The following is a 25,932-nucleotide window of genomic DNA, read 5'->3' as shown; positions in this document are numbered from 1 at the left end:
AACAAAAAACATTTTTAAGTGGTACAACGACAGTAGGCCTGGTTCGTACATCTCACTGTGATTGACAGTACCTTTGTCTGACATAAGGTTACCTTTGACGCAAAATAATTGGTTTTAAATTAATATTTGGCAATTTCATTGTACGTAAAGTTTCAATTTTATTTTTTTAACTTGATTTTAAATGATAGCTTGTGTAGACATGATTGCTGGTCTGATAAAGTGCCAATCAATATTTTGAGTTGTAAATAAACGAGACTTCCGTTTCTAGTGACGCAAGACCATTTACCAACCTGTAGTCATCATAAACAGTGCAAGGCAGAACTGGAATTTAGAAAGGAAAATAAAACTACGTCAAAATTTTCGTCATCACAACACATCGGGGCAATACCTATTTTGTGAAAACTTGGTTTTCACAGCAGTACAGAGTGTTTTCGGGACATCGGAATCTGCTTTCCTTGGTTTTATGTCAGTACATCATATAAGTAGTCGCACAGATCGTATCTACGGTGCGTGTCCAACGTACCGAGGAAACTAAAGGTCATCTGTGAATCGGACAGCACCGCTGCAGTGGAAAGTTGCTATAAGCAAAAGGAAACCACCAACACATTGTTCCGTGTGTGCAATTTTCCAGGGAGACAGTCCTCTAGCCCGAGTAAGTGGTGCGCCCGACAGTATAGAGACACACACATAGGATCCAGCTTATGTAAGGAATAATCTATTGGCGATTTGTTGTTGTTTACATCCCGCCCGTGATGGCATCATGCTGTAGTGAAAATTGTACCCTTTTTCTATTTCGCAGGATGTGCCCATTGGCTTGGATACACCAGGAACGGATTGCTTGTTAAACGCACGATTGCTGGACCACCATTCGTGCCGGGTTACCCTGGCAACAGAAATAGTATCGCGAGGAGATGTTGCCGTTTCTGGATGAGACTGACGAGTTGTTCAACTACTGGATTCTAAGGCTACTGGTGCTGATCGTTATCTATTTCGCGTGGCGATCGACTTACGTCCGGGAAGATCGCCCGAATGCAGCAGTACTCGTGATTGAAAACAATTTAGGACGTTTGAATAGCATTCAGCCACATAGCGTCACGACGATCATACGTAAGTGTAGAGCAAGGGCACGAGTGTTGTCGATCTATCTGTCTTTTCTAAAGCACAAGATCATCTTGTTTGCAGTGCGCAGCTCCTCACAGCAGTCCAATATATCGAATGTGACCGAAACAGAAGAGCTAGATCTCGAGAACGATAGCATAGCCTCCTCGATCGATAACATCACGCAGTCAATTTTAACGGAAGCGTCCGAGTCTGCTACTGGGCTTGATTTAAGCGACACCGAAGGATACCCGGGCGTTGTCAGTACCCCCGTTGTGGACACGTTTCACGACAACGGACCGGAGGAAATTATTCGACAGATGGACGCCACAGAAAGCGAACCTAGCGCTCAAGCCCCGCAGGTCGGTCCATCGGTTGAAGCGACCGGATTAAGACAGCGGACTAACGCCACCGTCAGCAGTAATGACCCGCACGAGAAGGCAAAATCCTCCAGCCCCGTTGACTGCAGCACTGATAAGCCAAGCTCATCGCGCAGCAGTTTAGCGGAGCCGCCTTTACCGACCAAACCTATTCGAATCAAGCTGAAATATCTGAATGACGATTCGAAGCTTGTGGAAGGAAATCTTAACGAGGGTGTCGGTGAGTTTAAACGACGCAATTTTACCCTCGAGCTGGCTGCCCATAAACTCGTTCGATTAGTATTCAACGGGCACGTGTTGCAACCGGATAGTAAGACGCTGGCCGCATGCGGTCTGTTTGATAATTGTGTTGTCCATTGTTTGATACACAACCAAAAGTCGGCCCTCAATGGTGCCAGTACCGAGCGACCCACCACGGAGGGTACGATCGGCGAGAACCACAACCATGAGCACGGCCCAATCAGTGGGATGGAACATGGCGATGGAACCGACCCCGATGGGATAGCCGATGGACGCCGCAACACGGATATGGGCAACAATCGATCCGGTACACGGTATGGAACGTACTTCATCTACATTGGCACGCTAGCAGTCACTGCGGTCATACTGTACGGATGGTACTGTCGCTTTCATTACGGACACTTGTTCAATTTGAACTCCACTATTGGGCTGATCGTAACGACCACCACGTTCCTGATCATGATGCCGACCATTATTCTCGCCGACAGCAATACACCGAATTAAACGGGGCGTCGTAACAATAATGCAGAGGAGATGAGAGAGAGAAAGAGAGAGAGAAAAAAAAACTACAAACTTAAACTCAAAATCTACCGACCGTTGCCCGATTGACTCCCCCCCACCCCCCAGAACATATTCGTTTTCTCGACGTAAGCCGTGCACATCTGTTGCACGGTCGCTTACTGAACCCCCACAGACACGTGTTTATTTATCAATTTTCTATGTTATTTGATATCTCTACATGCTGATTGTTTTGTACATAATGTGATCATCCAATAAAAGGTACTCCTAAACGAACGTAATCAAAAGTAAAGGTTAGAAAATTACAAAACTACTGAAGTATTCAACCGTTAAATGTTGTGTATATGTGTGTGTGCATGACGATGGGAGCAAAAATTCCACCAAAGGTGAAAATATATTCTCAAAACTGAAATTAATGCTGAGCTCGTGTTGCCAAAGTATTTGCAGGTATCATTAATCGTTATCAGTTCATTGCTACATGCTAATGTTTACTCAAGGAGTATCCTTATCATTTAAGCAATTTTCAAGGCTTTTTAAAAGACGATTAAAGCGTCATAGCCAACAACATTATGCACATTTGCTGGATGACGTCATGAACCTACTTACTGTGACTTGCATTCTGTCAGCAGTGTTTATCTAAAACCGCACAAACTTCGAGTGGGTACGAGTGCTCCAAAAAGCAACGAAGACTCAAGAGAGTCTTGTCGTATGACTAAAACCTCTCAACCTGCTAGTCCATGAAAACATGAGCCGAGCGTCGGAATTGCGAGAATTGCGAAACACATTCGATAGATTTTCCGTATGGATACTCTTGCGGTAAGCCGTTGTGGCGCTGATTGCCAATGCAAATAACACGAATCATTATTTTAACCCCCAATTGGTGTCTTTGCAGGCATGCAGCATCGTCAGCAGCATCTGTTAATCTCATACACGGGAAAAACGTTCATCCGGACTTATGCAACTACATGGTGGCACTTACACGAACTGAAAACAATGGAATTCTTGAACTCGCAATTTTGGAGCACCATCTGACCAAAGCTCAATTTGAAGCGGTGCCAGAAGATGCACGAAACGAGACGATCGATCGGATGGTGCATTTTTCAAACGTGCCATCTTCACAGTGCTCCGTCCAATATTACCTCCACATTACCAACGAATGGCCAACGCTGCAGAGTGTAGCTTCACCTATGATCCTGTTACGAAATAGAGATCTACATTCTTTCGATATATCGTCCATTACAACAAGCGATCTTTGCGCCATAAGTGCCGCACGGGAACTATCTGATGCAAGAAACAGAAACGTGCTCGACGTTGGATCGTGTTCTGGCCATACGATCCGGCAGGTGTTTCAGCGAATTCTGTCTAAGTCCGATACGATGGTATCACAAGCAGATTCACCACACACGCCGGCACAATTCCCTATCGATGCGAGATCCGTGAATGGTATCAAACTGGAAGATTTAACTGCCCTGCTTAACGCCAACGAGCGAAGAGAAGGGCCACCTCCTTTGGGGCTTTTCCTGGTACGGCAGGCGAATTTAGAAGCTATTAGGCTGTATGTGAAAAAATGCTGCGTGGATCAGCTGAAGGACGTTACGCACAGTACTTGGTTTCTGGTGAGTGAAACTATTCCGTTCGAGACCAACTTTCCCGACCACGCAACAGTGCACGAGGTAGCATACGTGACCGATTACGGATTGGTGTTTTGGTTGCGGAGCCGAGGACCACCGACACCCGTTGCAACCCACTTTACGGTGAGCTGCTGGGACGAGTATGATGCGGTACCACCAGCACCGGGTTGGTTGAATATTCTGGTGTCAAATAGTTCCGATGGCAGCACCACCTATCTGGAGCATCTAGCTGCAAGCGCTAAACGCACGAACCCGTTTCAAAGCATCATACTTTTGCAAGCAATCGATATGATGGAAGTTTTACTGCAACCATTACTGTCCTGGTTTGATAAATTATGTCAATTAATCGATGCGCAACAAAGCGAACATACACGACACGTGGTGGATACAGTATCGGTGATTCTGCTTGTAGACCACGCAATAGCGGACGATGGGTCAGACCTTATGGCGGAAGCGTTCGTTCAATTTTTCAATGCTATAAACGATAGCACCATTCAACGTCGGGTAACCGTATGGATTGCAGGTGACGATGTGCTGTGGACACGATTTGCAGCCAATTGTAAGCATTCAGCCATGAAGTATACCATGCCCAAGCTGAATGACGACGAGCAATGGCAGAAGTGGTTATCTCGGATGCTACCGAAAGATTCCAAGGTAGACGCAAAACTGGCTCTACGTAACATTACCGCTAATAACGGTCCCCTGGATGGTTTGCCTTGTTTTGGTACCATTTTTGCGTGCACAGTCCTAGCGGAATACATTACCGATCGTGCGGATGATATGGTGAACGGGAAGCTGTGCTGCTGGTGGATTGATGCAATGGAGCATTACGTATGGAAGCATATCGTTCCAGCCGGAAGCAACGAATTGCAGCAACTAGAGGAGTACTGTTACGAGCGCGTGTTTCTGCCTTCGACTGACCATACCAAACACTTTTCCTCGCACAGTCGTATAAAGCATCGTACGCTTCAAACACTGCTGGCAGTGCAGCATCTTGTTAAACATCCCAAACTGATAAAGTTAGCACATTTCCAACGCGTCGGGCACGATATAATCGATCTTTTGCTATTCCGATACAGCACGGTCGGAATTGCCGTGCTGCACCATCATCTGGATCCGGTACGTCAAAGCAGTGTGGAGGAGCTGCGTTCCATTACCGATTGCCTTCAGCGTAACCTACTGCACGTGGTACACGGTTCGAAAGAGATAGCCGACCTACTGCTTTCGGCGGAAGTACCCCTGGAGCAACAATGTGTTGGCCAGCTGAACCATTGGACACCGATCCTGGCGGCGATAGAGCGTAAGGATTGGCCGCTCGTAGATCGGTTGCTGGCAAAAGGCGCCAAGCTGTCACCCCGTCAAGCAAAGCTGCACCCCATGCCCGTGTCTGAATTGGAGGAATTGGTTTGTGACTGTATTGCCGAAAATTGCACAACGTTGATCGTGTGGGTATTGGAAAATCGCCCCGATTACCGAATAACCCAGCAAAACGTGTACACCTTATCGGTGTACGAAGAATTCGATGCTGATCTGCTCTTTCGTCTGCTAACGTTGGCCGAGGAGCAAGGACTGACCGGTAGGGATCCGTATCGGTACATTTTCGACAATAGCGCGCTGGACAATGCCGTCGAAGATGAGCGCTTCGAACTGGCCAACTTTCTCGTGGAACGACTTCACTTTGAAGCGACGGATGCATTCAATGAACTGCGCCAACAGTATGAGCAGAACCCACAGTTCAACGACTACAAACGGTTGCATAGCTTGTGCCGGGACGGAGCATTTGCCATGGTACGACAGATGATCGAAGAAAAATGTCTCGATGCTCAGCAAGAGTACGATGGTAGCAACATATTCATTCAAGCAGCATCCAGCGGCAATCTGGAACTGGTACAGTACCTTTGCGAGACGCACGGTTTCCACGCCCGGATCGATGATCGCGATGAGCACGGTTTTACGGCAATGCGGCAAGCGATGGTTCAAGGCCATCAGCCGATTGTTCTTTTTCTGCGCAAACATAATGCGACGGTGAATCCTTCCTGGATGCAACAATCTTCAAACGTAAGCGCAGTTGACGATAGCGAAATTGATACCGAAGATTTCCTTGCGCTGATAGCATGCGATCGGGAAAGGTTAGCTCGATTAAGCATCGATTATAATCGTTACGAGGGTGGTGAATTATTGCTCCATTGTTACATACGCTACGTGGACGAACCGGATGATGATATTTTCCGGTTTCTGCTAGCCCAATACGATAACGTCGACATTCGAACGGACGTATCGTCCGAACTGCGATGCGGAGAAACTCCGCTACATCTGGCATATCAGAGCGGGAACAAACGGTGCCGAGAAATATTGCTCGCGTCTGGTGCCGACATCTATGCGAAATCGCTTCGGCATGGGCTTACAACGCTGCACTTCGCCGTTATGGGAAGCGCTGAGAAGGAAATTATCGAACAACTTCTCGACGTGTACGGGTTTGATGTTAACACGCGCGATGAACGGGGCCGAACGATTAGTTTCTACATGCCGGTAAAGTCGAAACTGTACCATTGGCTAATCGAGCGGTATCAGTTCGATCCATGTGCTGCGGACAATAATGGACAAACCGTGCTACATCACCGGGTAATTAAAAATAGCTTCTTTGCCCGGGCCGAAATTGAATTCCTGCTTCAAACCTTGCAAGTTCCGCAATCACACACCGATGCACGTGGCCGTTTACCCTTACACTACGCGGTGGAGGCAGACAATTGTCCAATAGTTCGATTGCTTTTAAAGTATCGGCAAGATTTGTGTAATGTTCCCGACAGTAAAGGTTTAACGGTGGTGCAGATTGCCCAACACTTACCGCATGATTCTGCAACCGGTAACTTATTCCGTTTACTTCACAAATAATTGCTACGGCAACAAAGGCCAGCGAACCATGCATGGTGAAATGTTCAGTTATATTGCAGTAAAATTTATTATACAAAAATATATCCGTTCACCTGCTCGGCCTAACTCGCTTCATTAGTTTAAACATAATTGTAATTGAACCTCTAAACAGGCGATATTTAACGTTACGCGTAAAACAGCACAATAAACAATAGATTTGCAACGGAAAGCATGCTGGTGCCCCTGTTGGGCAAGAGCGTGTGCTGAGAAAAAAATCCTTCCACTGATTCATATAACATGAACTTGAACGCACAACGTTTATCGCGTGAGAGTTTTGTAGATCTGAGAATGGGAGAAAATTACCTATTAGCTATAAGGACTTCTTGCACAGCTTAAACACTGCGTTTGGGCTGGAAGGACGGTGAGGCTTTACCATTCGCCACATTCCATCCCTCGACTAAAATTCCACCTCGAGATAACAACACAGGAACCACTCTCAAATGTCCCTCCGCCGGCGGAATAGAGATCAGTTTGGTTGATTAGAATGCTGAGCAGCCATTGTCGGTTGTTGCGGAGCAGCAGCCGCACCAACAGCCGCACCAGCCGCTCCCATCGCTCCCGGACCCTGCGCCGGCACAGCCTGTGATCCACCAACTCCCATGGCTGCGGCTGCCGCTGCCGCTGACTGATTCAAGAAAGCCACATTGAACGGTTTCAGTCGCCCGACAGTGTTCGCCTCCATCATACTGCCCGAAAATGCTGACGGGCAGGGTGACATGCAGGGCGTCGAGCAGTGGCTATTGCTTAGGTCGCACTGGTCCAACTCTCGGATCAGCTCGTCGGCCGTCGGTCCACCGACGGTGCGCTTCGGTTGATCCTTCTTTTTCGAAATTTCCAGCGCAGTCGTGAGATCCCACATTTGTATTGCACCGTTACAGTGGCCGGACAGGATGAACCGGCGCGGTCTCGAACCCATCCGCGATCCCTCGCATTCATGCACGCAGAACGATGTTATTGTGGTACCGTCCACGGATCTGATCAAACAAACGCGATCGCCATTCGAGGCCAGCCGAACGTACAGTTGGTCCGTGTCGGGGACGACCTTTTGCACGAATATCTGCTCGTCGTCCTGTTCGCCGAACGGACCGAAATCGTTCCCGGCCGAATAGCTAAACGTCGAATCAACGGCTTCCAGTGAAACGATCTACAATAACAGAGTTGAGGGGTGTGTTACAAAAAGATACAGAAAAAGTAAAATTCATGAATTTGTCTTTCGGAATCAGATCGATTTTACCTTAAACGATGCTTCTGGTGTCGAGCCGGGTTGAGTGGAGATCATGCCTCGAAACCGGGGCACCTGCCAGGTACGCACATGATTGTACTCGCTGCATACCGAAATTAAAAACTTCTCCGACAGAGTAACCTTCGTCACCGGGCTTTGGTGTACGGTGAATGTTTGAAATAGCTGAGGCCCGTGCCCGACCGTTTCGGGATGCTGAACAATGACACGTACCGAGCCAGATCGTGTACCGTACGCAATTTCGATCCAGTTCCCCGAAAGGCCTATCGAATCAACACAGGAATACACAAACAATACATTAGCGTTAAAAATAACTTTAAGCTAGGAAAAACGACAAGCAAAAGGATCCGCCAAAATGGAACTAAAAACACACACGTTTCAAACATACATAGACGATGGACCAAATGAAATAATGTGCATTACGACGACACGTTAAATGACATAGTACAAACAAAAGTTACTACCACCACCAGCGTTCCACCCCGGAAGATACTAAAACCACGTTCACTCAATGAGAGTACAACCAACGTTTAACAACACAAAACAACCGAAAAAGTGTAACGCAACACGAACACGGTACGAAAACACGCAAACAAAATCATTCACATGCGCCATGGTGGATGGGTATGGGTACACGTATTATGGGTATGATATGTTGATCAATCGGTTGGCGAATGCGAAACAATAAGGTGAAACATGACAGATCAAGAAGGGCAACGAAAATAGGAAAAATAGCAAAACGAAACAATTATGTCTGGCGCCAGCCACGGTTGCCCAGAAACGAAAAAAATAACGTCCACAACAACAAAAAGCGAAATGTTGGCCAGCTCCTTCCAGCTGTTGCTGAAGTTCTATCTTTCTCTGCTTCAAACAGGGACAGTTTACCTTCCTTCACCCGATCCGCGGCTAACACGAGCCGAAACCATAAGTTAATGCAATCACAATGCAATTGCCAAATACCGATTGCACACGCACGGCGATAGGAAGGGAAATAAAAGAGAGAAAGAGAATAAGTGTACGTAACGGAAACGGTATCGCATTTGCAAATTATGTGTTCATGTGTGATACAGGAGCTAATTCGTTTTTCACGGGACTCAAACTCACACACACATATATATGTATTCCTCCTTTTTTTAGTTTAGTCTTTAACGGTTATCGATGTTGCTTTTTCATCTTGCGTTTAAATTCAGGAACAAAAATCGTGTAACAAAAACACACAAACTAAGCAAATTCCGATTCGAAAAGAGATGATGAAAGTTCAAGCAATGCAAGAGATAGAAAAAAATGTATTAACCCTTTAAATGGAGCGAGAGGTCGGAAAACAACACTAACAAGCATGTTCATTTCCGGCAAAATCAACGCAATCGGTGGAAAGTGTGAGTGTTTATATGTTTGTGTACACATGATTTCCTGGTGCCACGACGCGGAAACGCAGCAGCTGTGATGGTGATGGTGGTGGTGGTGATGGTGGTGGTGTTTAATATATAATTGTGAGTAAACGTGCATAACTAGCGTAGAGTTTCCGATGAAAATGTGGGCGACAGAGGGTAAAAGGTGGTCTAACGTGGTAAGGGGGAGAGGTAAGCCAATAGCGCTACAAACAGAACACGAATGTGATTAGCGGCAAACTAATCTGCGTTACGGCGTGCGTTGGACGAAGACAACTGTCTACACAAAAGAGGAAACAAGAGCTTTGGTACTTCCAGCACTTACTTGTTGTTTTCGGAGTTAGATAAACCGAGATGGCGGTGATGTGATCGTTCGAAGGGTCCTTGTACAGCTCTGTCACCAGTAGATCGTTGTCCTTCATACGCAGTGGGAATTTTTGCATATCTTAAAACATTATAAAAGCGGCACATTAGTCTTGCACTAGCAGCAGCTTCCCCAATCTGCTTTATTCACGACAGATACTTACCGATGTAGTAGATCGATCCGTTGTTGCAGCCCAGCAGTAAAAAGGAACCGGCCGTATCGAACGAAAGTATTGGAACGAGATCCTGTATCTGCCAGTGCTGCGTCATCGCATGCCAAACGCCGATCTTGCCGGACGACGATAACGCAACCAGCTGGCTGCCAATGAAGAACAAATACTCCACGCGCACATGCAAATTAAACGTGCCCACCTCGGCCTTGCTGCCGTCCTCCGAGATTCCCCACAGCCGAATTTGGCTGCCGTACGAGATTGCTACCATCTTGCTGTGCGACTGTTCGCCAGCAGAAGTGGCCAGATTCATCTTCGCGTTGATTGCGATCCGCTCGATCGTAGTTTCGATGTACGGCGACACGAAGATCTGCTGCCAGCCGGAATAATCCTTCAACCGATAGCACGTCACGAAGTGTGCGTACGCTACCGAGATCCAATTGTGGTGCGCCTTGATGATCTGCACCCTCATCGGATCGGCCCAGCCCGCGCCCGTAGTGCCGGGGCCAAAGAGCAAGCCCACCTCGTTCCGTATGTATTTGTTCAGGTCGACGGACGAGTTGCGCGAATGGCGCATCATATCAAGCGAGGCCGTGCGTGAATGGCCTGGCATCCACTGGGAGTTGCGGTTGCCATTGCCGCTGTAGGAAACGCGCAAATCCCAGGACGAATTGCGCGAGTGACCGGCATGCCGCGAAGAGCCACTGCCCCCACTACCGGCTCCACCATTCCCGCCTCCTCCGCTACTGCCAGATGTTCCTGCTGCTCCTACACTGCCATTTCCGCCACTGCCGCTGGTTGAGGGACCCGGTGCGCCTTGGGATAGTTCCGGAACTCGAACCATCGATCCGGGGCGCGGATTGGATTGACAAATACTGCCAGTACCGGCGGCCGACCCTGGGACGTTGGGGTTGTATGATGGCGGAGCTGTTGCATTTGAATTTGGTTGCTGATGTCTCTGCTGACTGCTCGACGGACCCGGCATCGAATCCGATTTACCCTGCTGCGTTGAAGAACTTGTGGCCGACGTGTACGAGCCTGTGGTGGCTGTTCCCGCGCTGATCGAGCTACCGGATGAGCCGGATGAGCCGTTGGAAATTTCTTGAATGGGAATATCTGCAAGTGAAAAATAATGTCATTTTAATGGATCAAACTTCAAATCAAAACCGTCCAAAAACTTACTTGGAGCGGGAAGATAGCCATAGAACAGAACATCACCGCAACTAGACTGATCCATCTCTTCGCATAGCATCAGCCGTTTGATCAGGGGGGCAATATTGTAAAACTCGGCCTCATGGCGAAGCACCCGAATGTCGACCGACTTGATATCGATTTCCTTCGTTCGCAGGTAGTTCAGTACCAAGCTAAATAGCTTCGGATCCCGATCGATGAAAATAGCGTCCGTTTCATCTCGCAAACTGCATGGAGTAGCATAAGGGACATGTTTTTTTATGTCTCGCCTCGTGTAGCTTGTTTGCGTGGCCGCTCAACACTCACCTAGATATGCGCCCATTCAACAGGGAGGTGAAGAAGGTGTCCGGAACCCAAGTTAGCGTTTGTCTCGAAGTGGAAAATCTTGTACCGCCAACGTTCAGGTGGACTATATCTCCAACGTTGTTCGTGTAGGCCATTTTTCCTGACGACAAAGTGGGATTTCCCACAATCGATCAGAGTGCAGACCAATCTTGGAGCAGCTCCCTGCCTCCCTTTGCGATGCTATGGAACAGATTTATGCCACCGTGTATGCACAGCACAACGCAAAGTCCTGTCCCTTCTTCCCAAAATCGAATCACATTGCCGATCGTTCCACTTTTTACTTCATTAACTTAGCGACACTTTACGCACCATATTTTCCACCTACGGTAAACTTTCTACGAACATGAAAATTTTCACAACAAAAAGTGAACGGAAATGTTCTTGCAGGGGGGAAAAAGTTTGTTGACGGCTCGCTCGAAAGCAGCGCTGCTGTCAATTCCGTGACATTCAGCGCATTTCTGCTGTTTTGTAGCATAATTGCATTACTACATTCAAATGGATTCGTTTTTGTACTGTTTTATGCCAAAAATGTACATGAAAGCAATTTCTCGCTCTTTAAATTATCGCCATGAACTTGGAGCAAATTTGCGTTGATTTGTTATTGTTTTTTACTAGCTGTTGCTGAGCTGCTGAATTAACCCTTCTAGCGAATGGGCAGCTAAAAACAGCTGCACAATGACAGCTGTTCAGCTGCCCAGAGGGAGGTGTTATTATTATTGATGTTTGTTGTCTTTGGTGCACTATTTACGGCTGTGCATAACTTTTTCTCCACACCAAACGATCGGTGGAGAGCATTATTCAAACGTTGCGATTATTTTTTGCTCGTTTGCTTCCCCCTCGGTCCTGCGTCGAACTCCCTGGCGGTACTTGCCATACCGCATCACTAGCTTGCTAAACGAATGCCAAAGTGGAACAGCTGGTACCGATTTTGCAGCGCTGGGATCTGTTCGTGAGGATTTGGTCTGCCGGTATGGCAAACGAGATAACCACGGAACAGCATCCGGAGGCCGCGGGCACAGTGACCGTTTACCTATCGCCCTTGGTGTCGGTTGGGGCCTGTTTTGCGATATCCGTAATTTATGTCGCTAGCTTGTACGTATGGAACTCCAAACACGACCGGTAAGATAATGCTGCTTCCCACTGCTGGCAATACATCAACATCCCCAACCCCGAGGTCTACGCTTCATCCATATCCGACCAACGGTAACCAACGCCTGTGTTAATATCCGTCCCATTTTAGCGATCATCCTTCAACCATAAAGCGACGGTTTTTTAGCGTGTTTGTGGTAATGCTCGTAGCTCCATTTTTCGTGCTAACCCTTACCAGCAAGGATGTGTTCCAGCGGTACACGATGTGGCAGATAATGGGCTTCCGGAAGGAAGGGCTGTTTACCGCCACGTTCGTTCCCCTGCTCCTCACGATGGTTCTGTTTCTCGGTCCGCTCAGCGTACAGCTATCGAACGGCATCTGGCGCATCTACTCCGAGCCGATGTACTGGATGAATGCGGTGCGCAATCTGGTGTGGCTGCGGAACCACCTGGTGGCGCCACTGTCGGAGGAATTCACCTTTCGTGCCTGTATGTTGCCCCTGCTGTTGCAAACGTTTCGACCATCAATCGCAATGCTGATCACACCGCTTCTGTTCGGGCTGGCGCATCTGCACCATATTAAGGAGCGCCTGCAGAACGGGCGCCCACTGCGGGAGGTGCTGATAATATCGTTCTTCCAATTTTTCTACACCACCATCTTTGGCATCTACTCGGCACATCTATTCGTGCGGTCGGGACATTTTGTCGCACCGTTCGTTGTGCATGCCTTCTGCAACCATATGGGATTTCCCGACGTCCAGGAGGTGCAATCGCAACCGCAACGTAAAAAGTATCTGTTCATTGGATTTTATGTGCTCGGGCTGGTCGGGTGGATTGTCCTACTGCCTACGCTAACAACGCCAAGCTGGTACACTAACAATTTGTTCTGGGCTGGTGAACTATAACTTTACGAGAAGAGACGATTGTGCCATTGCGCTACTTGCCTGGTTGTTCCATTTCCCTTAACATACGTATGTGTTCTATGTCTTGCTTATTTAACAAAACTCGATCCATTCTAGTGTGACTAAGTGGTATCCTAATTGTTTCCCTCGTACCGTACGTGTGTTATTATAGGCTTTCTGTCTCAAAATAAGCTGTATAAGAAAACTCAATCTGCATCACGATTTCAGTTGAAACAAAGCGATCTGTTCAAAATAGTGAGATAGATACACCGATGAATGAAACTAGCCATTACGCGCGCTACTATTTCTTATCTAGAATAATTTATTCCATGCCATCCCAGAACTCGCTCGAGTTACAACATTTACAATTACAACCACATACAGATGGTACATACCAACAAACTGTGCTGTTAGGAAATAGTAGGGGGAACAATTAAAATGAACACCCGAGTGCACTTCGAATCCGAAAAGCATGAACACGAGTCACATCACATTGTGAGAAAGACTGTTTTGAGAAATGTTTTGTGTTATAATAAAGTATGGTAATTAGCTAAAACTGATTGTAGTTCCAATGCAATTTTCTGAACCACAATTTTCCCAAACAGGCAAAAAATGTTGTAAAATCATCATCATCAAAAATTTTGTAAAATCATTTCAAAATCTTTTTTTGTAGGGACTATCGACCTTTTTACAATTATTATTGCTACCAGAAGCCCAACGGTGATCGTAAGCTTTCCCAATTACCATGGAAACCGCCTTCAGAACCCTACAAATGTTTCTTACTGTGCATTCGGCGACACACGTTTATACGCGGCTTTAGCTTGTGGGTCTTTGACAGCCGCAACATTTTGTAAACAAGAGTGCTCCGAAGGACTGTTTTTGTTCGTAGAGAAAATTGTATTTAATATTTCCCCCTGTTTTCAGTGCAATGCAATAAAATGAGCTCTAGCGTCGAAAGCACCGAAGTGGACAGCGCCAAACAAGCGCTCATGTTGGTATTGGGCGACAAGTGGACGATGTACTTGACCAACATGAAGCTGTGGTTTCGCAAGAAACTCTCCAAAGAGGAGTTCGACCTCGAATGCCGCAAACTGTTCAGCCCAAATCAACTGCACTTGCACAACCGCTTCCTGCTGGCAATTCTGAACAAAATCGATGCCGTTTCCGTTCCCCAATCGTCCGCCAATCATTTCGATGGAGCGCAAATGGTTTCACCGTCCAGTGTGTACGGTGCCGCCGGTGACGGAACGGGCTACAGTTGTCTGTCATCGATGCAGCAGGCGGACGGGCGCAGCAGCAAGAAGCGCAAACGCTCCTCCAAATCGTCATCTGATCGATCCACCTTCGAACCCATGTCACCGTATGATTACATTCCACGCGAACCCACTGGTCCAGACCAGGATCACGGCTCTTCCACGCAGTGTGGCGCAACGCTTCCAACGATGCGCTACGCCGCACAGGAACTGTTTCTGCCAGATAATGGGCTGGTGCTCGGTCGTCTCCTCGTAGGTGCGTGGGAGCACGGGCTAGCCAGTGCCGATGATGCTGCGGTCGAGCTTATCGTAAGCTCGGTGCAAGTGTTGCTGAAAAACATTCTTTCCGCCGTGATTATGGCGCGCAAGCATTACCGCGTCACTGCTAACGGGACGTTCTACTATGACGTGGGTCGTGGGATGGATCCTATGGATGTGCGGAACACAGTTACCAAAACCAAAATCGATGACGAACCGATGGAACTGGACAGAGAAATTCTGTGTTACGTGAAAACGCCACCAACGGATTCCACCTTTTTGGCGAGCTGTGAAAACTTGTAAGTCATGCAACACGTATGTCGCGTATAATTTACGCGGTCACGCCATCTATTATAACATACAATTAGCATCCATTTCTGTGCACGACAGAAAATTAATATATGTTTTTTGTATTGCCTGATTACAGGTATCCTAGTGTCAGCCGCAAGATAAACGCCTTAGAGCTTTATAGAGCATTGCAAGATCGGAATTTAATATCCTCGCACTCGGTGTACTCGATGAACATAGAGCGCATTTCAAGCCAGCTTTCATAGCATTAATTAGACGATTGTACAGCTTTGAATTACACATATTTGTTTAATAGTTTGATGTGAACAGTAATAAATATATACCGATACGTACGAACTTAAATGCTTTCTGCAAAGTTTATTTTTATAAACTTATTCTACTGGTGAATTATTCTTTGCGAAGAACATGTGTAAATGTTTTGTACTGATCAGCTCCTTTGTATCTTGAGTGCTATAAGCCAAATCAAAGGTTAGGGAAACTAAACGCTTCACTGAATGTCCTGTACACTACATTATTGCCGTATTGATTGGGAAAAACGGTAACATAAGTTGCGGTTTGGTATGAATGGTGATATGTTTTTTCATCGTCTGTAAATTATCTGTTTCATACAAACAGACGTTACACTTTAATGGCCCTTTGCGTAATGCTGCAATGTAGGCATCCGGACGTTCGTATATCTTTCCATGCATTTTCAGCTCAGTCAATACCGCTAATAGGAAAAACCATACTCAGATCATTAAAATATTAAAATCAGCTTAGAAAGTCCTTACCGAGGAGAGAGAGAAAAAAAACAAACCTACCATCGTGCGTCTGAAAAATGTCTGAATTGAAAATTGTCCAGTGATGTCTTCGCTTCAAGCTCGGCGAATCAAAGTCCTTCGAAATCACATGCAGATGCAACCGTTTCATGTTCGGCTTTAGGTGGTATCCAAAGTTGAACATTTTCGAATCCAGTCCGCTTTCCTTGATCACACTTTGTGCCAGCCCGTACATGTCCTCCAGCAGCGCAACGTCTGCAATTGTTAGCTGCATCCAACCGTAAGTCAAACGGTGGGGTTGTAGTAAACAGAGATTAGTGTTTCGAACCAAAAGAATCCGCCAAACAGCCTGCCTATCCCTACCTCGTGCAAAGTATCAATATCCTTTCTTGGCAGCACTAGAAAGTGATAGCGAGCCTTAGGATATAAATCACGTATGGCGATGGATTTGCTGGTACTTTTTAAATGTAGACTTTCATCGTTTAATTCGCGCACTAATTGATACGACCAATGTTCGGCCACAAGTTGGGCAGTTTCTGGCTCGGAATTAGCCATGGTGCATGGTGCAGTTTCCATCGCCCGTTAGTCCACCAGTACTGAGAATTGAACACTAAACTAGACTGCTGGAGGCAACTGCTAGCGGTTGTTCAGGACTGTGGGAGCCTATCATCGCAACGCAGTACCCATGAGACAAATTCTAATATATGTTTTCTTCTCCTTTTCTCGACTTGTGCTACCGTCTCTTTCGTTGACGTTGAGATGCGTTTTGGATTTCGTGTGAATGGAGGGAACCACGACTATATTTTCGTATCACAGTTTATTACAGATACGCACATTCTGGCAGATCGTTTGTAAAATTTTTGGCAAAAATTCACATTTAAAAAATGTAGTCACCAGCTTGTTTCGTGGTACAGTTTTCAATTCGTACGACATAACAACATGTCCGTCATGGGTTCGAGCCCCGAATGGATCGGGGCCCATAAGTAGTTGTTGGGCCAAAAGAACACAACGGTTGTTGAGCCAAAAGAAGAAGAAGCCACAACCTTTTCTAGACCTCAGGCATTAACGTTGTTGTTTCTACATGACGAGTTGATTCCACTTTTTCTAAATAAAGTTCTAAAATGAAGCAAAATGCGAGAGCCGCGCTGTTGTCTAGAAGCAGTGTTCAGGCATTGTTGAGACAACAGCACAGTCAATACTGTTATCTGGGTGTGGCCTTTTTTTCATATCCCTGTGTTCGTTCGTTCTTCTTTAGGTAAGGCGAGAAGAATGATTGTTTTGTCTTTGCATTACTGCGTTAGCAATTTGTTTGAAAGCATGGTAATGTCTCATACATTGTCGTTGATAAGTAAACAAATCATTATTGCATTTGAGTTTGGGCGAGCATTGAATTGTAAGCATAATGTGTGGGTGGGATCCTTCTACATAAGAAAATTCTCCAACAATCTTTCAAGCATTGCAGAAAAGGCACGTAAGTACAACTGAAAGCCACAACTACACTCTTTCACATATGCGTTCGCTGTGTTGTCGCTTTTTTTAAAGAACAACGTGAAGCAGTGTTGGGTAGGGTCACAGGCATCGATGCAATAGCGAGATGTGTATGGACTAGTGGTGGTTCGTACGATTCATTTCACGACCCGGCCCGGAGTCGGGTGCGAGTCAGTCGGAATCGATTCCGACCCGTGGGTGCAGCGGGTGCGCTAGGTCGAAGTCGGAATCAAATCCGACCCGCTGGTGCAACGAGTTCGGGTCAACCCGACTGATGAGTAGGTGATGAGTCAAGATAGGTTCAATCCGACCCGACCCGACCCGAACTCGCTGCACCAACGGGTCGGAGTCGCTTATGCTTTCTTGCACCTACTCATCATTCGGGTTGACCCGAACTCGGTGCACCAGCGGGTCGGAATAAACCCCCCTTGGCCCAACCCGACCCGAACTCGTTGCATCAATGGGTCGGAGTCGCTTATGCTTTCATGCACCTACCGGAGTCGTTGCACCTACTGAACCTACTTGCACCTTTTGGGTCGACCCGAACGACTCCGGGTCGCTTACGGATGGCTACGAGCCGGGTCGACCCGCCTATCACTAGTATGTGCTCCTTTCACAGTTGTGCCTTGCGAAGCATGTTCTCTGCGCAAAGCGTGCACAAACAGATTAGTCATCAATCGCAAAAGCTGCTGAAGCTCTGATCTGTTTCATCCAGTCACCATACGCGTAAGGGCGTTGGTAGCAGTTTACGATCCTCAACACAAGCAGCCGGCTTCTGCATAGAAATTCAAATTTCCTACCCGCGTAGCTGGAATACGCATAAAAAATGACGAAATTGTTCATCCGATTACAAACGTGCTTTGGAGACAACGTGATGTGGCTGTTTGCCTCATGAAAGTATTTGGAGCCCGCCAAATCGTCTCAACAGCGCGGCAGCATAGCAAAGTGAGAATGAGAAGTAAACACCGCTCTCACGAAAGAGAGAGAAGCTGTCAAAGCTGTTGTTGGAACGAGGTGAGCGGAACTTCAACCATTTGTTTATGTTTACAGTTTATCGCCAACTCTTGCTGCTCGCGGCAGCCGATCCAAAGAAATGGAATCGGAAAACTGTGCTTGCCGATTGTGTCTCGGCTCGTCGAAAGATGTGTGTTCCCTGTTTGGCTCTAGCGTAGATCGGGAACTGCTAACCATCATACGCAACAATGTAGGATTGGAGGTATGTGATGTGGACAAGCAGAAATGCACGGCGGGTAAACGATGCAGTGGAGTGAAAAGAGTTTGCTCTTTCCAGATTGCAGCGGATGATCCATTTTCCAAAATGGTATGTGGCACGTGCATCGCAAAGCTAAGAACGATCGAGCAACATGTAAAGTTGTTTCGTGAATCCGACCGTAAGCTTCGAGACGCAATTACAACCCGGTTGAATGACAATCGAAAAGATTCTGCCAATCATACGCTGCCAGTAGCTGGGCCACAGTAAGTATACGGATGCTGGATCCTACCTTCGCTAGGAAATAGGATAACTGAAATAATCCGTTCATTTTGCAGTTCTAATGAAGTATCCAATTTGGAAGCCCTGGCATCTGCCTTGGAAAGCTCCCATATGAGCAACAATGCAGAGGTAATTAAGTATAAATTCCAAAAGGAGAATCGGATGGAACCCGAACCATCCCGTAGATCGAAACGTATTCGCACTCAAAGTAAGCGGTTAGCCGTTACTACTGAGTACAGCACGGGAACACATGATGAGCCACAATCGAGTGATGATTTTGAATACGACAATGATAGTGTGGATCGATCGTATATCCCAGTAGAAAGTTCCTCTACAGACTGTCAAATGAATCAAAGCTCTACAACGACTGAGGATATGTGCATGGAGACTGTAACATCGGTACGACAGCAGGCAGCCTCTTCAAAGCCGAAGAAACGAAACTTGAAAGACAAAGCAGAACCAGTGCCTACGCTGCACGATTTTAAATGCTATATTTGTAGCAGCGAACCATTAGGCTCACGGAAGGCGCTGATAGAACATTTAGCTACCCACGTTGATTACCTTCCGTACACCTGCAAGCAGTGTGTCATGGAGACGATCGTATTAACACGGGTGCGCACCTTGAACACGCACATGAAGATGCACGAACAGCCGATCAAATGTGACTACTGCGATCGTCGCTATAGCAATGCGGCGGGAAAATATTACCACACGCAAACGTACCATCTGGCTGGTGGGGCACCCTGCATCGTGCACTGTGAGATATGTGGGAAGCAGTACGGCTCGGAGGCTGCACTCAAGCAGCACATGAAGTACCATACCACCATGCTGAAATGTAGCAGGTGTGACATGGTGTTCAACCATCCCAACAAGCGGCGCAATCACGAGCTGACGCACAACGAGGACCGGGGGTACGAGTGTGTCGTTTGCAAAAAGGTACTTCAAACGATCGAATCGTACGACGTGCATCTGAAGAAGCACTCGCAGGAGCGGAGCTATCCGTGTACTCTGTGTCCGAAAAAGTTTAATACGTCGTTTAATCTGATACTGCACCTGAAGGTGCACGCCAAAAACTACAACTACAGGCCGGCCAAATCGTGGGTCGAGCACTACACGATACTGAGCCGCGATCCGCTGCAGTACAAGTGCAATCACTGTGACAGGTACAGCACCGATAAGGTCAACAATATGATCTCCCATCTGCAGGCACACTTTAAGGAGTATGAGTGTGATCAGTGCAAGCGGTTGTTTGCGACGGCAAAGCAGCTGCGGGCGCATTACACTACACACACCGGTGAAAAATCGGAAATGTGTCAACATTGCGGAAAGTGTTTTTCCACCAAGAACAATTTGCGCATCCATTTAAAGTCTCACAAACGTGAAATTGAGGATGTGAATGATGGTACCACCAACGATCGCCAGACTGTCGTGCAGGAATATCCTCCCGAAGCGTGCATAGAGATCGAAACAATAGCACAGAACAATGCCGGTGTTAGTTGAGAATCTACGAAATGATCGAGATAAACACACGTAAGAAAAAACCGTTTCGTTTCTACCAACATCAATTATGCTCCTTATTAGAAGCGTAGTATTCGCAAATTAACAGATCCACGTCCACAGATACTTAAAAACAGTTTCGAAATGAGTTATTTTTTATTCAAACATAACATTCCAACCTTACTTCATAAGACACTGGTCGAGGTGTTGGTTTATTAAGTTGAGTGCCACCTTCTTACCACAGATAGGGCAGTCGCAGCTTTCCACTGCAGAGATAAATTCCACGTCGTTGTCCGGCAACTCCTCGGGCGATGCATCATCGAGCACGCGTAATATGTCTTCTTCCGAGTAGCCACAGTCCCGTAGGACTTGCTGTCTCAAAGACGTCATGGTTGGTGCAGGCATTTCCTCCATACTAATGTCCTGCAGCACAGCCGTGATGTCTGCCTCTCCGTACCCACAATCACGCAGAAGTTGCTGGTGAGCCGTAATCATATCATCCGCTTTCTTCGACACAGCTGATGCTCTTCTGGCAGGCGTTGCCCCCGATGTAGACGGTCGGCTTTCATCGTTGCTCGTTGCCCGCGATGTTGATGGCCGGCTCCCATCCCGGCTCGTTCCAGACAATGTAGCGCTCGAGGTTTGCTCCCTTGTCACAGGCGGTTTTTTCTTGGTGACTGTCTTCGGCTCACCGGAAATATGCGCATAGCAGTCTTCGAGATGATCACCGATCTTACCGCGGGTCACTTTTTTCAGACACATCGGACACGAAACGATTTCGTCGTCCGGCTTTTCAATCTTGATTTGTGCATTCGTACGATTGAAGTCCTCTATCAGCTCATCGCTATCGTTAAACAGTTCATCAATAACCGATCGGTCGAGCAGAGTATCGTCGATCGAAGAGAGCCCTTCATCCGCCAGCTCGTCATCGTAGTCGTCGTCAATGAGGTCAATCTCATCCATATCATCGTTTGTGAGCGAATCAACAATTTCCTTCTTGATCGCATCTTGCCGTTCCTTTTTTATGTTTTCTACCGTTCGCCCAACCTCGGTTAAATCTATCTCCTCGAATACGCCATCTGAGTCGTCGGATAGCAGGATGGATTCTACCGCGTTGCTGCTACTAGGCTTGGGTTCTGTTCGCTCGGTTCGCGGTTTTTTAGTCGAAGATGGTTTGGCACCGCCGCTGGTTGAAGAAAATTTGTCCAAAAGTCGACTTCTTCGCGCACCAGCACTGTCGGTGGAAGCTGTCCCTAGCACGAATCCCGTACCCGAAAATATCGGAACTGGAGGTTTCTTTGCTTTTGGCGGACCTTCCTCGTCGCTCGATAGATCTTTAAACTGCCTCACGTTACGTAGGTTACCTTCCGCTGGGGGTTTCTGGACAGGAGGTGGTACCTTACGAATGGGCGAAGGAGGCTTTTCTTTTTTTGGGATTACGGGACGCGTCTGCGTCGTCGGCGGTTTTCTAATCACTAACGTACCCCCACCAAAGTTTGGCTTTGCTCCAGTCGTGTAGGTCGGTTTTTTCGTGGGAATGCTGACGGTGGTAGAGTTGTTGAAGTAATTAGATATAACATTTTTCTGATTATTTGGAGTAGCTCTCGGTTTCGAATCCTGCGACCGGCGTGGCTGACTGGGCGTCTGAGATCCCAGTATGTTTTCCTTGTTGGTTACGGCTCGCTTCCGCTTAGGGGAGGGTTCGCGTATTTTGATGAATTCACCGCCACACGTATTTTGATGCTCTTGCCACCAAAAGTCGTACGTACCCGGTTTGCGGTTGGTTGTGCGCTTCACCAGCCCATAAAACGGATGCCGATGCTGGCATGGGCCGTTACACTTCCACCAATGCGTCTTGTACAGGTCAACTTCGTCGTGGAAGCTGTGGTAAACCTGCAATGGGTATGGATGGAGTTAGTAGTTAGCACAATGACCGAATTGGTTCATTGTATTTTCTTCAAATAATGCTTACCGTAATGTTAGTGCCTGCTATTTTATTGATGCCATTCATAATTTTTTTAAACGTCGGTCCGTGCCCACCATTTCCTTCGCGGATTCCCAACACAAAGCAGTAGGCGTGTATCATTTCATGCAGGAGCGTTTGGATCAAATCCTTCCGTGGCCGCAGCTTGAGCAGCGGCTCGCTCAGTCTTATAATGCAGCTTTTCCCCAGTCGATTTGAGCGTTGATAGCATATTCCAGCACAGTTGTACATTTTCTTACTCCACTCCAGTTGTACACAAGACAGTCGGCCCTGGAAGAACTTCCGATCGAACAGCGGGAAGAGGGAGAAAATGTCTGGCGTTGGATCTAGTATTTCCCAGTCGGGATGTACCAGATTTTGCGTACAGTCAAGATTCACGTCCTTTCCCATGGCGGTGCGTTTCCCCGTTGGTGCTGAGTTCTCTTTTTGCTCAAATGCAACGTATTTCACCAAACATTCCGCAGCCCCTGGCGAGCAACAGACCTGCCGACACTAGATGGAATGACAATTGCGTAGTTTGTTTACCTGTCAGATCACAGTGAGTGCAAATGACTGGATGTGAGAATTTCCTAACATAAACTCTTAGGCACCGCATTTTTTTTGAATAACATATAATTTTAAATATATACTAACACATCTTTGCAAAGTAATCATTAAAAAGTGGAAAAAACATTGAATTGTGTTGGGCCAAGAAAATGATTAAAATGTCCCTTTCCTTCGCCCATAGTCCATGCTGACATGACAATTGTCAACAACCAATAGACACATATGTCCAACATTAGGTCAATACCTCAATAACATCCACTGTACGGAGAGCGACGCGCAACAATAGCGTCTTATTACAGTAATTATGGGAAGCATTTGCTTTTTCCCCAAGTGTGTGCCGAAAATTCGCGACTTCGTGGTGTTTCCTTTCACTCGTACGCGAGAATTCGAGAACTGGTGGATTAAGTCCGGCTGGGTAAATGCGATCCCCCTCAGCAAGCTGCCGAGTAAAATATTGATATGTGAGGAGCACTTCGAAAAGGATCTCATCAACAGGCGGTATAAGGTGCCGAGGCTTGCCCTAGGAGCTTTACCTACGCGAAACGTTGAATGTCCAGCCAATACACCGAATCCTTTAAACGATGGAGCTACACAAAACAATGCACCGAACGTGAAGAGAGAATCCTACTGCCGGTTGTGCGGGCAAGCTCAAACCACGCACATTTCGGATGAACCGGATTTATTATTGAAGCTCGATAAGATATTTCAACATCAGTTACATCTTTCCGATTCCTCCAAGCTACCAGTCGGTGTTTGCTATAGCTGCAAAGTAACGGCCAATGGGATCCAAGCATTCTGGAAGACGTGTACCCAAGCGCAGGAAACTTTAAAGGCAATTTTCAGCAAGCCACGTGTGGCAAAATGTCCTGAACCCACGGAGGCAGCTGTTGCAACGAAATCTATCCAAGAAAGCAGCAATCTGGAAGGGGGCATCTTCGCAACCAAAGAATCTTTTCCGGCTGAATGTGAAGAAATCGTGATCGACACGACATCAACGCAGGTCACGGAAGAGCAATTTGCCAACGAGTACGAGTTTGAATCGTACGGTGAGGAGCTGCCGGCTGGTACAGCGGAGGAATCCGAAGAAGTTATCGAACTAACCGAACCCGACAATCAGCTCATTTCGGACGACTATTCGATTGACTACGGAGACGATTCCTCTTCTGAAGAGTTTACGGGCAACCTGTCATCATCAGATAGGGACGAGTATCGTGCTCCAGCTAAAAAGGATGCCACCACACCAATTACGGAAACCAAACACATTTGTGAAGTGTGCGGCAATGCATTTAAATCGCTTAACGGACTTAAAGCACACCTACTCGTGCACAGTGAGCGTCGCGATCACCAGTGCACTATATGTGGCCACGAGTTCAAGCAGCGTCGGGCGCTGGTGGAGCACATCGAGTCGAAACACGAGCGCAAAACCTTTCCGTGCAAAATATGCGGCATGCCGTACAGCTGGAAGAAAGGATTGCAGCGTCACATGAATACCCACAAAGGAAACACACTGAAGCATGTGTGTAAAGTGTGCGGTAAAGCATTTCCTGTACCACACAAGCTGAAGCTGCACATGATGCTGCACACAGGCGACCGGATTCACTGTGAATTCTGCGGCAAGGGATACAGGTGAGTGTATTTTCTATTGCTCATAATGGAAAGTGTTAAACGAACGCACAATTGTATGTTCTGTTTATTGCAGGTTTAACTACATGTTGACGCAACACAAAATACGCGTGCACAATATGGTGATCGAGGGCGTCAAGCTTTATTCAACACCGAAGCAAAAAAGGTTGGGTGATCGTAAAAAATGAACTCCAGCGGAATGGGCAACGAAACCAATCAAAGGAAAACACTTTGATGGACAAAACGATACCACCACCCATCAGTCTTATTTTCAAACCAGTGTGTTGTTTGATGAAACGAAATATAATAGTTCAGAAACTATAATGAATATCGATGGAGATCATGAAGGTTGATTGCGCTTTTAAATGAAATTGAGAAGTGTGTATTCAGTTTGTTCTGTTCAAACATATTCAAAATAGGAAAACAGTCGTGCAATATTGAAAAACACGAGCAATTTCACATTCAGTGATAACGTTGTACTTAACGAACGTAGTGAGATTTTTTGTTATATTCGACCTCCAATTCGAAGTCTCGGACACTTGGTGTATGTTGCACGACCTTACAACATGTCTGTTATGGGTTTTAGCCCTACATGGACCTAGCTCCCGTGTGTAAGACTGATTGTACTGCTATAGATACACCAATAGGTTATAGATAGCCAAGAACATAAGCGTCTTCTGGCAAACTTAATCCAATTACGGTTGTCGCGGCGTTTTTAAATATCGGACCCATCAGAAAAGTGGTTTATTCAGTTTGTCGGATAATTAATTCGTTGATAGCCAATCTCAATTAATGGCTTCCATTCAATGGGAAGAATGTGAAGAATGGGAGAAGAATGAAGAGTAATTGAATAATTACGGTAATATTAACAAATTTAAATTTAACTTTGTATATACGTTACATATTCTCATAAGAGACGTTAAGAATTCTTGGTAGATTTGCGATAAAATTGAAAAAAGTATGAAATTAAAAACAATAATTATCAAACAGTTGGGTAGAACTATTCGTTCTAAGATAGCTGGACATTCTAGATTTGTAGAGAAAAACTATCTTTAAAAAATGTATAGAAACATAAATTCCAAATAGAGCTTTCATTCCCATTTCCTCGATAGCTCGCACGTGGTTCGAAACGGTTCACGTTTTTGCCTTGTGCGCATGCGCCTCATGTAAGCATTGATACAGAGAGATAAACATAGCAGAAACATTTTACCAACACTTGCGAAGCATAAAAGCTTTT

General features: G+C 46.5%; 8 protein-coding genes across 10 annotated transcripts; 5 read left to right on the top strand and 3 right to left on the bottom strand.

Moving 5' to 3' along the window:
* Window positions 1-258: 258 nt before the first annotated feature.
* LOC121587790 (transmembrane and ubiquitin-like domain-containing protein 2) lies at window positions 259-2,518 on the top strand. Of its 2 annotated transcripts, none has more exons than XM_041904942.1 (3): window positions 259-652; window positions 800-1,107; window positions 1,183-2,518. In XM_041904942.1, the coding sequence occupies exons 2-3, from the start codon at window positions 912-914 to the stop codon at window positions 2,220-2,222; spliced, it is 1,236 nt and encodes a 411-aa protein (XP_041760876.1). In that variant the 5' UTR covers window positions 259-652; window positions 800-911; the 3' UTR covers window positions 2,223-2,518. The 2 variants fall into 2 exon arrangements, with proteins under 2 accessions (XP_041760876.1, XP_041760875.1); XM_041904941.1 differs by having other exon boundaries at window positions 259-703.
* Window positions 2,519-2,618: 100 nt separating this feature from the next.
* Window positions 2,619-6,841, top strand: LOC121587788. Its single transcript, XM_041904937.1, has 3 exons — window positions 2,619-2,684; window positions 2,755-3,053; window positions 3,130-6,841. The coding sequence occupies exons 2-3, from the start codon at window positions 2,983-2,985 to the stop codon at window positions 6,758-6,760; spliced, it is 3,702 nt and encodes a 1,233-aa protein (XP_041760871.1). The 5' UTR covers window positions 2,619-2,684; window positions 2,755-2,982; the 3' UTR covers window positions 6,761-6,841.
* On the bottom strand, window positions 6,837-12,100 carry LOC121587789 (SH3KBP1-binding protein 1). 2 transcript variants are annotated; one of them, XM_041904938.1, is made up of 7 exons: window positions 11,458-12,100; window positions 11,143-11,378; window positions 9,955-11,076; window positions 9,753-9,872; window positions 8,925-8,945; window positions 8,034-8,302; window positions 6,837-7,943 (listed from the first exon to the last, which is right to left on the bottom strand). In XM_041904938.1, the coding sequence occupies exons 1-7, from the start codon at window positions 11,589-11,591 to the stop codon at window positions 7,266-7,268; spliced, it is 2,580 nt and encodes an 859-aa protein (XP_041760872.1). In that variant the 5' UTR covers window positions 11,592-12,100; the 3' UTR covers window positions 6,837-7,265. The 2 variants fall into 2 exon arrangements, with proteins under 2 accessions (XP_041760872.1, XP_041760873.1); XM_041904939.1 differs by lacking the exon at window positions 8,925-8,945 and having other exon boundaries at window positions 6,838-7,943; window positions 11,458-12,098.
* Window positions 12,101-12,212: 112 nt separating this feature from the next.
* Window positions 12,213-14,047, top strand: LOC121587791 (CAAX prenyl protease 2). The gene is made up of 2 exons (XM_041904943.1): window positions 12,213-12,615; window positions 12,737-14,047. The coding sequence occupies exons 1-2, from the start codon at window positions 12,467-12,469 to the stop codon at window positions 13,488-13,490; spliced, it is 903 nt and encodes a 300-aa protein (XP_041760877.1). The 5' UTR covers window positions 12,213-12,466; the 3' UTR covers window positions 13,491-14,047.
* Window positions 14,048-14,302: 255 nt separating this feature from the next.
* Window positions 14,303-15,643, top strand: LOC121590403 (transcriptional adapter 1-like). The gene is made up of 2 exons (XM_041910059.1): window positions 14,303-15,297; window positions 15,426-15,643. The coding sequence occupies exons 1-2, from the start codon at window positions 14,426-14,428 to the stop codon at window positions 15,550-15,552; spliced, it is 999 nt and encodes a 332-aa protein (XP_041765993.1). The 5' UTR covers window positions 14,303-14,425; the 3' UTR covers window positions 15,553-15,643.
* Window positions 15,644-15,661: 18 nt separating this feature from the next.
* On the bottom strand, window positions 15,662-16,719 carry LOC121590404 (aprataxin-like). The gene is made up of 3 exons (XM_041910060.1): window positions 16,429-16,719; window positions 16,108-16,333; window positions 15,662-16,016 (listed from the first exon to the last, which is right to left on the bottom strand). Exons 1-3 carry the CDS (start codon window positions 16,639-16,641, stop codon window positions 15,814-15,816), a joined length of 642 nt encoding a protein of 213 aa, XP_041765994.1. The 5' UTR covers window positions 16,642-16,719; the 3' UTR covers window positions 15,662-15,813.
* Window positions 16,720-18,435: 1,716 nt separating this feature from the next.
* Window positions 18,436-24,891, top strand: LOC121600227 (zinc finger protein 62 homolog). Its single transcript, XM_041928645.1, has 6 exons — window positions 18,436-18,498; window positions 18,604-18,769; window positions 18,845-19,029; window positions 19,102-20,542; window positions 23,359-24,698; window positions 24,772-24,891. Exons 2-6 carry the CDS (start codon window positions 18,647-18,649, stop codon window positions 24,881-24,883), a joined length of 3,201 nt encoding a protein of 1,066 aa, XP_041784579.1. The 5' UTR covers window positions 18,436-18,498; window positions 18,604-18,646; the 3' UTR covers window positions 24,884-24,891.
* Window positions 20,670-23,196, bottom strand: LOC121590607 (DNA-dependent metalloprotease dvc-1-like). The gene is made up of 2 exons (XM_041910418.1): window positions 22,515-23,196; window positions 20,670-22,435 (listed from the first exon to the last, which is right to left on the bottom strand). The coding sequence occupies exons 1-2, from the start codon at window positions 22,914-22,916 to the stop codon at window positions 20,723-20,725; spliced, it is 2,115 nt and encodes a 704-aa protein (XP_041766352.1). The 5' UTR covers window positions 22,917-23,196; the 3' UTR covers window positions 20,670-20,722.
* Window positions 24,892-25,932: the final 1,041 nt, after the last annotated feature.

Source organism: Anopheles merus, chromosome 2R (genome assembly GCF_017562075.2).
Source record: "Anopheles merus strain MAF chromosome 2R, AmerM5.1, whole genome shotgun sequence".
Classification (NCBI taxonomy): Eukaryota; Metazoa; Arthropoda; class Insecta; order Diptera; family Culicidae; genus Anopheles; species Anopheles merus.
Note: the sequence above shows the minus strand (reverse complement) of the source record. Positions and strands in the feature narration are given on the sequence as shown.

Coding starts and splice junctions, on each gene's coding strand:
- LOC121587791 (XM_041904943.1), top strand. CDS start 12,467: ATGGCAAACGAGATAACCACGGAACAGCATCCGGAGGCCGCGGGCACA. Junction 12,616..12,736: donor TGGAACTCCAAACACGACCG/GTAAGATAATGC, acceptor GTCCCATTTTAG/CGATCATCCTTCAACCATAA.
- LOC121600227 (XM_041928645.1), top strand. CDS start 18,647: ATGGAATCGGAAAACTGTGCTTGCCGATTGTGTCTCGGCTCGTCGAAA. Junction 19,030..19,101: donor CTGCCAGTAGCTGGGCCACA/GTAAGTATACGG, acceptor TTCATTTTGCAG/TTCTAATGAAGTATCCAATT. Junction 24,699..24,771: donor TTCTGCGGCAAGGGATACAG/GTGAGTGTATTT, acceptor TGTTTATTGCAG/GTTTAACTACATGTTGACGC.
- LOC121587788 (XM_041904937.1), top strand. CDS start 2,983: ATGAGCCGAGCGTCGGAATTGCGAGAATTGCGAAACACATTCGATAGA. Junction 3,054..3,129: donor TCCGTATGGATACTCTTGCG/GTAAGCCGTTGT, acceptor GTGTCTTTGCAG/GCATGCAGCATCGTCAGCAG.
- LOC121590404 (XM_041910060.1), bottom strand. CDS start 16,641: ATGGAAACTGCACCATGCACCATGGCTAATTCCGAGCCAGAAACTGCC. Junction 16,334..16,428: donor ATATTGATACTTTGCACGAG/GTAGGGATAGGC, acceptor GGTTGGATGCAG/CTAACAATTGCAGACGTTGC. Junction 16,017..16,107: donor CATTTTTCAGACGCACGATG/GTAGGTTTGTTT, acceptor TTTTCCTATTAG/CGGTATTGACTGAGCTGAAA.
- LOC121590403 (XM_041910059.1), top strand. CDS start 14,426: ATGAGCTCTAGCGTCGAAAGCACCGAAGTGGACAGCGCCAAACAAGCG. Junction 15,298..15,425: donor TTGGCGAGCTGTGAAAACTT/GTAAGTCATGCA, acceptor GCCTGATTACAG/GTATCCTAGTGTCAGCCGCA.
- LOC121587789 (XM_041904938.1), bottom strand. CDS start 11,591: ATGGCCTACACGAACAACGTTGGAGATATAGTCCACCTGAACGTTGGC. Junction 11,379..11,457: donor TTGAATGGGCGCATATCTAG/GTGAGTGTTGAG, acceptor TACTCCATGCAG/TTTGCGAGATGAAACGGACG. Junction 8,303..8,924: donor CGCGGATCGGGTGAAGGAAG/GTAAACTGTCCC, acceptor TTGATTCGATAG/GCCTTTCGGGGAACTGGATC.
- LOC121590607 (XM_041910418.1), bottom strand. CDS start 22,916: ATGGGAAAGGACGTGAATCTTGACTGTACGCAAAATCTGGTACATCCC. Junction 22,436..22,514: donor TAGCAGGCACTAACATTACG/GTAAGCATTATT, acceptor TACCCATTGCAG/GTTTACCACAGCTTCCACGA.
- LOC121587790 (XM_041904942.1), top strand. CDS start 912: ATGTTGCCGTTTCTGGATGAGACTGACGAGTTGTTCAACTACTGGATT. Junction 1,108..1,182: donor TAGCGTCACGACGATCATAC/GTAAGTGTAGAG, acceptor TCTTGTTTGCAG/TGCGCAGCTCCTCACAGCAG.